Source organism: Notolepis coatsorum (genome assembly GCF_963971535.1).
Source record: "Notolepis coatsorum genome assembly, chromosome: 2".
NCBI lineage: Eukaryota > Metazoa > Chordata > Actinopteri > Aulopiformes > Paralepididae > Notolepis > Notolepis coatsorum.
Genome location: NC_140166.1, coordinates 6,743,748 through 6,758,020, shown reverse-complemented (window position 1 = coordinate 6,758,020; position 14,273 = coordinate 6,743,748). Strand labels below are relative to the sequence as shown.

The window sequence follows — 14,273 nt, the reverse complement described above, 5'->3', positions numbered from 1 at the left end:
TGTGCTCTAGCACTGGATGCCTCTAATCTCAATACTTCGTAGAAGGACAGTTTCCAACGGTAAATATTGAGACTATGGGGTGGTTTCCATCTCATTACGAGCATTTTCTTTGCTGCCGTTAAACCGGCCAGAAACACTCTCTTTTTGTGAGGTGTTAATTTTAGAGATGAATCATCATTTAATAATAAAGTGTGTGGCAAACAAGGTATGTTTATCTCTGTTATATTAGTGAGAAATAATGCAACCTTGGCCCAAAAAGCGAGTACTCCTGGACATTCCCACATCATATGTATGTATGTTCCTATAACTTTTTGCGGACATAAAGCACATAGAGGACTTTGTAATATTTTTATTTGACAGAGTTTCCTGGGTGACAGATAAAATCTTTGTATCATTTTGTAATGAGTTAATTGGTTATTATAATTACGAGAGGTTAGTGGAATATTATCCCATACATTCTGCCAATTTATGCAGGCATTGTAATTCTTTAAATCTATGTTCCAGACAGTGGTATTACCTGTAGTTCTGTTTAGTTTTCCTTGTATTTTATTATATAACCCAGAAACAAAACCATTTTTAACATTTATGCCATTCACTATATTCATTAAAGGGTGACCTGGTAAAGGCTGATTCCATGGGACACCATAAGTGCGCATTGCAGTGCGTAACTGTAAATAAAAAAAGAAGGATGTACTAGGGACATTATAGATTTGTTTGAGCTCTTGAAATGATCTGAGACCGTATTCACTGTATATGTCAGATAGTTTGTGAATACCTTGTCTTTGCCAATTGGGAAATGTAACTGGTTCCCCTCCCAACAGTAAGAAGTTGTTATCAAAAATAGGGGTATCTATGTGCCATTTTGTGTTCCACTGTCCCGTTTCGGCAATATATTTCCAGACGTAAATTGAATGTGCTATAATTGGGCCGAATTTAGTACGGCAAAAGCTTGGGGATAGACCAGAAAATAGTATATCTTTGAATGTATATGGAGATACAATGTGCCTCTCCATATTCACCCATGGTATGTCAGAATCATTATTGAACCATCTTGGCAACGGTCTGAGCATAAAAGAAAAATAGTACTGTTCAAAATTAGGAACAGATAGCCCTCCTGCTTTCCTACTGTTTTGGAGTGTGGAATTGCTGATTCGTGGATGTTGTTCACGCCATATAAATTTGAATACTAGTCCCTGTAGCTTCTCCCAAAATCCTGGAGGTGGCGGTAAATGAATCATGCTTACCAGAAAATTGATCTTAGGGAGAATGTGGGTCTTGACTACTGAAAGCCTGACTGAAAATGGGATTAGTAATAGTGACCAACGGTTTAACTCGTCAGATATTACCTTCTTAAGGCTCTTGTAATTTTTTGACACAATTTTGTCAATGGATGTGTATATATCTATACCTAAATATCTGAAACCAGAGCCCACTGGTATTTCTGTATGTAGTTGGGGACTACTTGCTGCTGTATTTAGGGGAAGTAAAATTGATTTATTCAAGTTGATCTTGTAGCCTGAAATAAAACTAAAATGTTTAATAGTGTCTAGGACTACAGGTAGGGACCGTGGTGTATTGTCAAGAAATAATAACAGATCGTCTGCGTACAGACAAATTTTATGGTAGGTGTTATTTACTATTATGGGTTTTATTTCGGCACAATTTCTAATTTTTTGGGCCAAGGGTTCAAGAGATAACGCAAATAATAATGCGGAGGCGGGGCAACCCTGCCTGACGCTACGTCTGATAGGGAAGGGTGTGGAACACTGATTGGATGTGATAACCATGGCCGTTGGATTATGATATAAGATTTTGAGCATATTTATAAATGTGTCTCCAAATGCCATATTCTTCATGGTGTGCCATAAGTACTCTCATTCCAGCCTATCGAAGGCCTTTTCGGCGTCAAGGGACAACACTGCACATGGTGATATTTTTGGAGCTTTGTCAATAATGTGTAACAGTCGTCTTAAATTATCTGATGCAAATCTTTGTTTAACAAATCCAGTTTGGTCTGGGTGGACCAATATTGGCAGTATCGTCTCTAGACGTCGTGCGAGGACCTTGGCATATAATTTTAAGTCTCCATTAAGAAGGGACAATGGACGATAGTTAGCACAGATGTTTCCATCCTTTCCTTTTTTCTGTATCAGTGTGATAATTGCTATACTTATGTCTCTATTAAAACTCCCTTTCATAATGGCTTGTTGGAACATCTCGAGTAGTAATGAAATTGCTTCTGTCACCCCCTTACTAAAAAAAAACCGGACTCAACCCTGAAACCCTTGATAATTTCAGCCCCATTTCCAACCTCCCCTTCCTCTCAAAAATCATTGAGCGAGCCATTGCCTCCCAATTAAAATCCTACCTCGACAACAATAACCTTTATGATAGCTTTCAATCCGGATTCCGCACCAGACACAGCACCGAAACTGCTCTTCTAAAGGTCACCAACGACATACTCCTCTCTACCAACTCTGGTTCCCTCTCCATCCTCATCCTCTTAGACCCGACACCATGTGTTTTGTCACCCCATCCTCATCACTCGTCTCCAGTCCTCCGTTGGCATCTCCGGAATCCCCCTCACCTTGCTCCAATCATACCTCTCACACAGGCACCAATTCATCTCCATCAACAATTGCAAATCCCCCAGTGCCCCCATCACTCATGGTGTCCCCCAAGGCTCAGTACTTGGTCCGCTGCTCTTCATCCTCTACATCCTTCCACTTCGTCTGATTCTCCGCCAACATGGCCTCCGCTTCCATTGTTATGCAGACGACACTCGGCTCTACCTCGCCACCAAGACTATCACTCTAGCTACTCTCTCCACCCTCACCACCTTGCCTCACAGACATCAAAACATGGATGCAAAATAACTTTCTCAAACTAAACTGCAATAAATCAGAAATCATCATTATCGGTCCAAAATCCCTCACCAGCAACACCCAGGATTTCTCCCTAAATATTGATGGTTCCATTGTCACCCCCTCCACCCACGTCCGTAACCTTGGCATCATCCTGGACTCAACCCTTTCTTTCCTCCCCCATGTGTGAACCACATAACCAAAACGGCCTTCTACCACCTCCGGAACATTGCTCGTCTCCGCCCCTCCCTATCACTCTCCGCTGCTGAAACACTGGTTCATGCATTCATTTCATCAAGACTGGATTACTGTAACGGCATTCTCTATGGCTCACCAAACACTATCCTCAATAAACTCCAATATGTCAAACTCTGCTGCCCGTATGCTCACCTCCACCCGTCGCTCTGATCACATCACCCCTGTCCTCCACGACCTCCATTGGCTTCCGATCAAATACAGGATACAATTTTAAATACTTTTCATCACATTTAACACTTTCAGTGCCAGCAGGGGCCGCACGATTTAGCGCTTGAGTGCCAGCGCTCTATTCAATGAGAGGGCGAGCACATTTGCGAACGCATAAACTATCTTAAATTATGGCTGTGTCTAATACGCCCGTCGCTTATCAATGACTTGTTTGCCGTCAACATTGTCGAAACTGATTGTTTTTTAATGTGTACATTTCCGTTTTATACCATTTTGAAAAACGCTAGTTTTTTTAAACTTTAAGAAAAAAATTTATTCTGCAGGAATCGCTTTTTACTGGAAAACACGTTGTCATTTTTCTGCCTATTTATCGTTTTCAAATAAACGCTAGATTATCGATAGTATATGTGTACTTATGCACGCTAGAGAAGCAGGCTGAAAAATCGATTATCCATTTCCTGATCAGCACACACACACACACACCAGGGTTTCCGTTAGAAAAAATTGTTGCCGGTCTCCGTGACCTGCAAGATTTCAATCTACCGGACAAATGAGATTAATTCCGGTCATAGTTTATTGAGCTTTAAAACAATTTATAGGCAGACTATATAAAGAATGTCATCCTCAAGGCATGTAGATTTATAATATTATTATTTAAAACTAGGCTACTTTTGCGTATACAGTCATTAATATATTCCAAATAAAATAAGTCCCTCGATACTCCGTGCTGCTGCTGACTTGAAATAAAATAGACCGCGTATGTGGGCAGTCGGTCCGACACTAAACAGCAGTCTGTTATAATCACATTTTTATGAGCTAACGAATTCCGTTATATTGGACATTTGTATTAATTATATCAAGCGAAGAACTGAGAAATTTTGCAGAGAGAGACGGCAACGTTATCGTGGCCGGGTTTGCGTGATGTATTTCTCCACCTCCCAACGACTTGGTGCTGGTCATAATGTCCGGTGAAAACAACTCCCTCCAAGCACAACTTGATCACCCGAACCGTACCAAAACAGGCCAAAATTAAATAGCCCATGCGACGAACGATTCATTACATTCGTTTCATCGTTGCTCCACCAAGCAGCCGGTCCAACAATGAAAGCTGTTATCAGCGCGAGCCGGCAGCAGTTAGTTTGCAAGAAGCATCCAGCTGCAGACCCGCAGAGCAGCTTTCCAGGTCTGGGGACCGCACTGTGCCAGCAAAGCTGGTGGGTTATGTGGGTCTGCAGCTGCATGCCTTCCGCAAATCCAGCAGCAAGCTCTCGCTGAGCGAAGCAACGACAACAAACGCAATGATTGTTTCGTTCACCCAACTCCAGCCCATCCAAATACAATTCAAATAATCAAACTGTGCCCAGAGGGAACTATTTTCACCGGACACTATGACCGGAGAGATTAAATATGTCGGACTTCAACAGATTTTGCCGGCCAAATACCGGTAATTACCGGCTAACGGAAACGCTGACACACACACACATATGGGACACGCTGAGATATAGGTGAAAAAAAACTCTGATTACCCCAAGACTGGTAAAATGTATTCCTTACCTCAGATCAGATGTTCTCCAAAAAGATTATTCCAATACCTGATCGCCATTCCAAATATCGATCGCGTTTATTGATCCAATGCTGGCTACTGGACACACATATTCCACGCTGTTCTGAGGGTGGGCTATGAATGGGATCGTCTCGGTTACATGCCTGATAAGTAAAATGTGGATTCCGGATTCTTTTTTTCCCATTTCATTCAGTCCAATCCAATGGGTGCAATACCATCCGGAGAGACGATAGGGGCGGTATTTTCCCTGTTCGAGCTCAAAGCCAGTCTCAATGGTAACGTGAGGCTAGATTGATGAAAAATGAATGGAAATCGCTAATAAAAAAAATATCGATTAAAAATTCGATTTCTCATCTTTGGCACTCAAAGTGTTAAAGACCTCAACAACCTTGCCCCTCCCTACCTGTCCGACCTCCTCCACCATCACACGCCCACCCGTCGCCTTAGGTCTGCTGATGCCAACCTCCTAACACCTCCCACGACCAAGCTCCTGGCCTGGGGCGACAGGGCTGCTGCCCCCTCCCTCTGCAATGCCCTCCCCAGCCATATCCATGATGCAAACACCCTGACATCTTTTAAATCAGCCCTCAAAACCCACTTTTTTTTTCTCCCATCCCAATTTCGTATCGTCCAATTCTACCCTCCCCTGTCTCACGCTGTTAGGCCATGCCTCCCATAAGCCGGCTGCAATGTGGACTAACATTACGTGTCCCCTCCAGTACTCGAAGCAGCAGTCTCATCTTTTCACCTGCACAGCGCGATCTCTCAGCGTCGGGGGTCTGCGTTTGGAGGGCAAGCCGCCCCTGTCGCTTCCTGATTCTGCTGCGCAGGCGCACCAACCGACCTGTAGGAGTCGCTGTCCACAACGTCCGATCCCCACCCATCAGCTTCCCACCCCCTAATACTGCCAATTGTATTAGTATGAACGACCAGCCAAGCTGATAGCAATTCGGAGAGCTGGGCTCGAACCCAGCGTCTCCTGCATTGGTGGTGAGCGCCTTGCCCACTGCACCACCTAGCCGCCCCAAAACCCACCTTTTCAATCTTGCTTTTGACATCTAATTCTGTCAGTTTTATTTTATTTTGTCATGTATTATTTAGGGATGCATTGATATGAAAATTGGCCACCGATACCGATACCGATTGTTCAACTAACACAATCGGCCGATACCGATACCGATACTTGTGGCAAAAAATAAGTATTTGTAATTTTTTTTTATGTATATTTTTTTAATGAAACTACTGTATGTTTGTATTTGTAGGCCTCTTTACTTACTTAAAAAAAGGAAACATCAAGAAATATGTTTATGGTATTAATTCCACCATGCCATGTATCACTATCCCTCTCGCAGTATCGTCTGGCGGCCTGCAGATGGATACTATTCTCTCAACCAGAGCTTTCAACCAATGCAATAGAACCATTTTGATTGACAGTTGATTCTGCCAATTACGCCACACCGCTAGCACCCACCTCCTGCTGTTCTTACCACCAATCAACAAGCGTTTATTCATTTTCTACTTCTGGGCATGCCGCCATTGATCTGCTTGCGAGAGCAGCAAGCCTTTCTATACATTTGTCTGGTTGAAAACTTTATTAACAGATTGCAGAATGGGTAGTTGGGTACGGAATGAGCAACGGAATGGAACTGAGCTATGAACGGAGTAATGCCTTGCTTGCTATCTTCGGGTAAATAATATGCTTATGTTATTGAACGTGTAACACTAACTATATAACGTTAATGCCACAAAACGAATGTTTGTGTCATTTTAACAGCAGATACTTTCTTAAATGCCATCTTCCCGAGAGGGGTGTTGACGGGGAGCTGTGATGGGTTCGCTTGGTTGTGTTATTAATAACATTGAACAGCTAACCGAAAGCTAGCGTTAACTAACGTTAACGGTTTAGCCATAATGTTACGTTGGCTAAAGTTGGGGCTATTCATAATCCAGCAATAATGGCTGCAGACCTGCAAGCAAAGTACAGCAAGTTGGCAAAGGAGTATTCCAACGTAAATCACATTTTCACCAGTAACGTTAGTCTTCTATCTCCCGGTAGCTCATGCTAGCTAACCTAGCTCATGTTAACGTCGTCACTGAGCGACCACCTCGCGTACACAATTAATGACATGTTGCGGACAGCCATATCCATGACGATGTTTAGCTTTTAGTGCCAAATGATAAGAGTGAAGCGGAGTCTCAAAAGAGAATGTTGAATATTTAGTAGTAACTTTGATGCAGTAGCTTGAGTGTGTGGGGGACTGGGGGCGGCGCCGTTGGCAGGACGCGACTGAATTTATCGGCTACTGCCATCGGCACATTCAAGCTTATAGGCCGATTGCAGTCAACAAGGCACTTATCGGCCGATACCGATACCCGACCGATACATCGGTGCACCCCTAGTATTATTTATTTTTAATTTTAATTTTTTGCCATCGTTTTGTCTCCTACCCATGTAAAGCGTCTTTGAGCACCTAGAAAAGCACTATATAAAATAGATGTATTATTATTAATAAGCTCGGGCTTAAGAGGTTAACAAGGGACCTCTTGAATAAAGTGTTAACAAGATTATCTCGTCCCTTTCTGCTCTCTCCGTGGGTTTCTCTCTCTCCTCCAGTCTTCAGTTTTGGGGGCTGGCTTTGGCTCACTGGGTGCGCCCAAGCCCATCCCCTCCTCTGACATCAGGATACCAGATCAACTCAACGGCCCGCGGCTCAGCCAGAGAGCCAATCAGACGCTGGCCGCCACCAGCAGCAGTGTTACCAAGGAAGCGGTCCCGCCCCCTCTTCCAAGCCCCGCCCCCATCTCCACTGCCCCCTCTGTCGAGGTCAAGACTCAGAGAGTGGAGAATGAACCTGTTACTGCAGCACACTGTGAGTCAGAACACACACATACACACACACACACACATTGGGATGCACTATTCGAGAATGTCCTTGATACTAAAAACGATACCAATAAACAAGTCTAACATGCCAGAAATCAAAGCCAAGTGACTTGATTTGCTGCATTTCTGACACCTTAACTCCCTCTAATGGAGAAAACAGTATTATATCTCTATATATTTTTTGTCCAATGACCCCAAAATGACTGTCCAAGTCTATACTGCTCATTAAAAGTAATGGATCGGAGCTACACTTGCAGCTGATACCCAAAGCCCAGGTATCAGTAATCTGTTGGGAAGCACTTTGAGCTGCAGTTTCTGTATGAAAGGTGCTATACAAATAAAGTTTATTATTATTACTCCCAGCAGTTGGAACAAGATGCAATAGACTTTGAAAATGGACAAATTGGGGCGGCTAGGTGGCGCAGTTGGCAAGGCGCTCGCCACCAACGCAGGAGATGCTGGGTTCGAGCCCAGCTCTCGGCGTTGCTACCAGCTTGGCTGGTTGTTCATACTAATACAATTGGCAGTATTAGGGGGTGGGTGGGGATCGGACGTTGTGGACAGCGACTCCTACAGGTCGGTTGGTGCGCCTGCACAGTAGAATCAGGAAGCGACAGGGGCGGCGTGTCCCTCCCACGCAGACCCTCGCCGATGAGAGATCGCGCTGTGCAGGTGAAAAGATGCGACGACTGCCTCCTCGAGTACCGGAGGGGACACATGATGCAAGGCTTCGTCCACATTGTAGCCGGCTTGTGGGAGGCATGGCCTAACAACGTTCGAGACAGGGGAGGGTAGAATTGGACGATACGAAATTGGGGAAGGGAGAAAAATAGAAAATGGGGAGAAAAAGTAGATAAAAAAAGAAAATGGACAAATTGATCCCCCTCACTACTTTTAAGCACTATCTCACCTGCAACTGTCACCCAGCCTTTTAACAGTAATTTGACTGTTCTGCTTCATGTATGCCCCTTTGTAATTTTATTTGGTTGTTGATGCATGTTTTAATTATCTCCCTTACCTCTGATGTATGTACCATCTGTCTCTTTCCTTATTAATATTTTTATATATATCAATATATCAGCTGAGCGGAAGTGTCGATGATGACTGTGTTTATAGTAGGTTCTGATCAACGTGACGTAACTTGGAACACTCTGAGACACTGACCCAGATTCACTTGGATTATCAAGCCATTTCTCACTTTATTTTTTTGTTCTTTTGAGAAACCAAGTGCTCCATTGTACTGAGTGACTGCAGATATCGCACAACTGTTGTGCACAATTCTGTAATCTAAATGAACGACGACAACCACATATTAACTCAAATTCCTTTCACGGTTTCTGTATGATATCACACTTTACATTATTATGCAGTACAGTCCGATGAACAATGAGATTAGCTTATTCATCTTGTGATTTTATTAATACCTTTCCCTGTTACCCTTCAAAGTGACCTTTTGTCCTCTCGCCAGGCCATCATTGAAAATAAGAATTAGTTCTCAACTGACCTGGTTAAATAAAAATAAATAAAAATGATGGTGCTCTCGTGCGACATCTAGTGGCTGAATGTTATCTATAGCACTATTTGTTTTTTTGTTTTGCTTTCCATGATCACCTGTGCCTTTTTTTTGTTTTGAAATCCTGACCCCCTCCCTCCCTGCCAGCCATTGTACTCTCGGCTGAGTTTTCTGTTGCTCATGACGTGAACGTGTCCAGTAATCACCGGCGTCTCTTGTTGTCGTCCAGTGGATCTGAAGAGGCAGCCGGAGCCGTCGGCAGTGCTGAGCCAGCTGGTCCAGAGGCAGCATCAACTGTCGTCCGGTCTGCCTGCTGCCGTGGAGCCTCAGCCTCACGGCCCCATGGTCCCCACCCCTCCAGGTAGGCCACGGCCCCATGGTCCCCACCCCTCCAGGTAGGCCTCAGCCCCATGGTCCCCACCCCTCCAGGTAGGCCACGGCCCCATGGTCCCCACCCCTCCAGGTAGGCCTCGGCCCCATGGTCCCATGGTCCCCACCCCTCCAGGTAGGCCTCAGCCCCATGGTCCCCACCCCTCCAGGTAGGCCACAGCCTCACGGCCCCATGGTCCCCACCCCTCCAGGTAGGCCACGGCCCCATGGTCCCCACCCCTCCAGGTAGGCCTCAGCCCCATGGTCCCCACCCCTCCAGGTAGGCCACGGCCCCATGGTCCCCACCCCTCCAGGTAGGCCTCAGCCCCATGGTCCCCACCCCTCCAGGTAGGCCACGGCCCCATGGTCCCCACCCCTCCAGGTAGGCCTCGGCCCCATGGTCCCCACCCCTCCAGGTAGGCCACAGCCCCACGGCCCCATGGTCCCCACCCCTCCAGGTAGGCCTCGGCCCCATGGTCCCCACCCCTCCAGGTAGGCCTCAGCCCCACGGCCCCATGGTCCCCACCCCTCCAGGTAGGCCACGGCCCCACGGCCCCATGGTCCCCACCCCTCCAGGTAGGCCTCAGCCCCACGGCCCCATGGTCCCCACCCCTCCAGGTAGGCCTCAGCCCCATGGTCCCCACCCCTCCAGGTAGGCCACGGCCCCATGGTCCCCACCCCTCCAGGTAGGCCTCAGCCCCATGGTCCCCACCCCTTCAGGTAGGCCTCAGCCCCATGGTCCCCACCCCTCCAGGTAGGCCTCAGCCCCACGGCCCCATGGTCCCCACCCCTCCAGGTAGGCCTCAGCCCCACGGCCCCATGGTCCCCACCCCTCCAGGTAGGCCTCAGCCCCACGGCCCCATGGTCCCCACCCCTCCAGGTAGGCCTCAGCCCCACGGCCCCATGGTCCCCACCCCTCCAGGTAGGCCACAGCCCCATGGTCCCCACCCCTCCAGGTAGGGCTGCGCCGTTCATCCACTTTCTATTTCAAATCACGATTTCGCCCACAATCGCAGGTGAAATTATTATTGTGCTGCATGCCCTGTTGCTTATTTAGCTAGTTGAGACATCTTTGGTAACTTGTGGACGGTGACATAAAGGTGAGAAGAAAGGTAGGAGCTATGCAAACACCCCATTTCTGCCTACCAAAATGGTGTATGGTGATTTAGTTAGTCAGTGTTTCCCCTAGAAATGTTGTAACAGTGGGTGCTATAGTTGTTGAGCGGAGGCTGATTAGTGGATAAAAAAATACTTTATTGTTAAAAGAAAAAGGAAGCAGTTTCAGAAGACGGCATCATTTGACTACAGTGAAGGAATGAATTGAGTTCAATGTGTTGATCGGGTATGAGCTTTGTCTGTGTGTACGGACTTACGCTGAATACGCCCCCTCTTCGCCCACAGGCTATGAGTCATCCCTCCCCTCCGGCAGAGACGGAGCCCCCCCAGGAGTGAAGCTGCTGGGCATGGAACCCCCCATCTCTGAACCCCCGCAGAGACAGATGAAGACCCAGAGACGCAGGGTCCCACTCCCATCCAAGGTAGATTTTTTTTTAAATAAGCTAAAAACCTACCTCTTCACCATAGCCTTTTAATACACTCCGCTGCTGATTGTACTGTAGATTGCACTATTTTACTCTGTACATTATATTTTACTCTTTTATTACTTTTATTACAAGTTCTAATTCAGAACTATTTTATTGTACTGTATTCTATTTTATTGCATTGCACTATTTTACTCAGTCTACTTTATTTGACTCTTTTTTACTATTGTATTTTTTTTTTAATGATTCTTTTTAAACTGCAATATAATCTAAGGGTGCTTTCACACCAGAGCTGTTTGGTCCGGACTATCGGACCAGAATTCGATAGTCCGCTTTTTTGGGGTGGTGTGAATGCGCTGTCGAACTCTGGTGCGGACCAAACACGCAAACTCTGGTTCGCTTCATCGGACCAAACGTGGACCAAATATAGGAAGTCACCTGATAAACTGTGCCTCTTGGGTAGAAGGAAGAAAAAAACACTGCAGCTTATTATTATTATTATTACCGCGGCGCGCGGCATTCACTGCAAAACGAGCACACTGTAAACATGTCTCCTGATAAACTGTGCATCTTGGGTAGAAGGAAGAAAAAAACACTGCAGCTTATTATTATTATTAATACCGCGGCGCGCGGCATTCACTGCAAAACAAGCACACTGTAAACATGTCTCGTGGACAGACTTGGGCGAATGATGAAGTGAAAGCCCTGATCGACATATGGGCAGAATACCAAATAAAACAGCTGCTTGTGGGCACTCACAAAAACAACGAGGTGTACAAGTTGTTTAGCGAGAGGATGGCGGTAATGGGTTATAATCGAACGATGGATCAATGCCACGTCTCTGCTACTATCACGCTTGTTGCGCTGTTTGTGTTTTCGCGGATTTCACTTTCCTGAAGGGGAGGGATTTCCACTCTCCATTGTGTCCAATAGACGAGCGCCCTTTTCGACCGCGTGACATTGTTCAGAAAGTTTGGTGCGCTTGACAAATTGCAATGTGAATGCAGACGAACCAAATGATGAATGCAACAATGTTGCAACTTCACCACCAGAACCGCACAGAGTCCACCAAAACTATATGTGAAAGCGCCCTTAACCATAAACAAGGTGGCCTATTGGGATGCTAGATCCTAATGTGAATTCCAGTGAATGACGCTAGGCTAACGATACGGCTATTCCCTAAGCTTGGTTAGCATTCCACCAATACTTTTATCTGTCCAGATATCAGCTGAGCGGAAGTGTCGATGATGACTTGTGTTTATAATAGGTTGAGGTCTGATCAACGTGATGTAACTTGGAACACTCTTGAGATACTGACCCAGATTCACTTGGATTATCATGTCATTTATCAACTTTTTTATATTCTTTTTGGTGCTTTGAGAAACCAAATGCTCCATTGTACTGAGTGATGGCAGATATCGCACCAAATCGAACTGTATGGGTTAATAAGCACTCCGGGTGCTTGTATTCCCAGTGTCAAATATTGATTGCTTGAGTAAATTGGAATGAACCAAAGGATTATCCCATCTATGATGGTGAATAACTGTAGACCATTCTAACATTGACCAAAAGTGAAAAGATTTAGAAAGAAAGAGCACATTCTTGATCACGTGTACAAAAAATCTAAGCAAATGAATAAAGGGCAGATGATTAACATGAGGTTTTGTAGATACAGTACTGAATTCTGCCATCTGGACACATGCAATTTGAAATATGATTATAGAATATAGAATATCAGGCCTATAAATTACCTTATTATGACCAAGTCGTACATCTATGGATCAAATCAAATTTATTTGTAAGGCCCAACAACACACGTTAATGTCCCCATGGGCCGGACACATCTTCTTTAAACAAGTCAAGAAGAAACATCACAATAAGTCAAAAAACTAAACAAGAACACCATAAGGTCCAACAAATTTTTAATAAATGCAAAATAAATGAATGCAATGCGAACACTCCCAGACATACCCCACGCGAAGGTAAGGGAAAACTCACTAAAACCTAGCAATAGGAAAAAATGCACCACAGGCAATGTGGAGGAGAGAAACCTTAGAAGGGCCAATTCAAGGGGGGGGATCTCCCTTCTTAGATGTTGGTGATAGTAGTGTTGCAGACGGACAGTTGGTAAGCATGCACTCGTGTGTAGTGAAATACAGATGAGTGCATGCAATAGCAACTGAACATTTAGAAAAATTTAAGATAGAGCTGATAGCGATAGCAACTGAACATTTTGAAAGATTAAAGATACGAGCTGATAGCGGATCTATTTGAGGCACAGGGGTGGCGCAAAGAGGGTTGCGTCCTCCCCGTCTTAATCACGGGACGTTCAACACTCCGGTCATCACTACGAGACAGCCGGAGACGGGGAGACGGGACAGGCGTTAGACAGCTCGTGTGATTGTAATGGGCGGACATAGCAATAGATACAAGTGGTAAGCATATGTGAATAGAATAGATGTATGAAGTAAGCATATTAAGTGAATAGAATAGAAGTACTTAACCCAGCAATGAAACCACGTTGACAGACCACAAACCACTTTGACAGACCACGGACAGAAGACTGTAAGAAGCTGATCCATGGCCTCGGTGGTGCACGTAGAACAGTCACTGCAATCTTGGCCAAGACCCCGAGACATCCACCACCTTGGTCAGCACTACGAGACAAGCACTCAAAGAGATGGGGGGGGGGGGGGGGGGTTGGGACAGGGGTTAGAGAGTTCCCATGTTTGTAGTGGGCGGAGATGGAGCAATAAATACATGTAGTGAGCATATGCATACATGGTGACAGTAGAATCATAGTATATAAGAAAATTGTGAAATAGAGTAATAGATAGAACTACTGCAAATGTATGGATACAGGGTGAGATACAAGACAATAGCTCAGGGCCGTATGCCCCGAGGGGGCAGGAGGAGTCACTCGGAAGGATCAGCACTGCAGGCCAGACAGAAGGCGGTATGAAGCTGTTCCATGGGACCGGTTGAGACAGAGACGGAGGTTAAAAGGTTCTCCCATGTCTGCAGAAAAGCTGACATGGGAGAAAATAGGCATCCTAACTAAACTAGACAGATTCATCTAAAGGTCAGTCCCCGACCAGGTGAGATCAGGGTA

At 45.5% G+C, this 14,273-nt stretch overlaps 1 protein-coding gene across 3 annotated transcripts in view; it reads left to right on the top strand.

Moving 5' to 3' along the window:
• Positions 1 to 14,273, top strand: part of LOC311223915 (ubiquitin-associated protein 2-like) — a 112,314-nt gene that overhangs the window by 48,881 nt on the left and 49,160 nt on the right. For all 3 annotated transcript variants that reach the window (XM_084308684.1, XM_084308683.1, XM_084308685.1), the window contains 3 exons: positions 7,469 to 7,724; positions 9,481 to 9,612; positions 11,022 to 11,158. In XM_084308684.1, the coding sequence (XP_084164810.1) occupies positions 7,469 to 7,724; positions 9,481 to 9,612; positions 11,022 to 11,158 (525 nt within the window). The remainder of the gene's footprint in view (positions 1 to 7,468; positions 7,725 to 9,480; positions 9,613 to 11,021; positions 11,159 to 14,273) is intronic.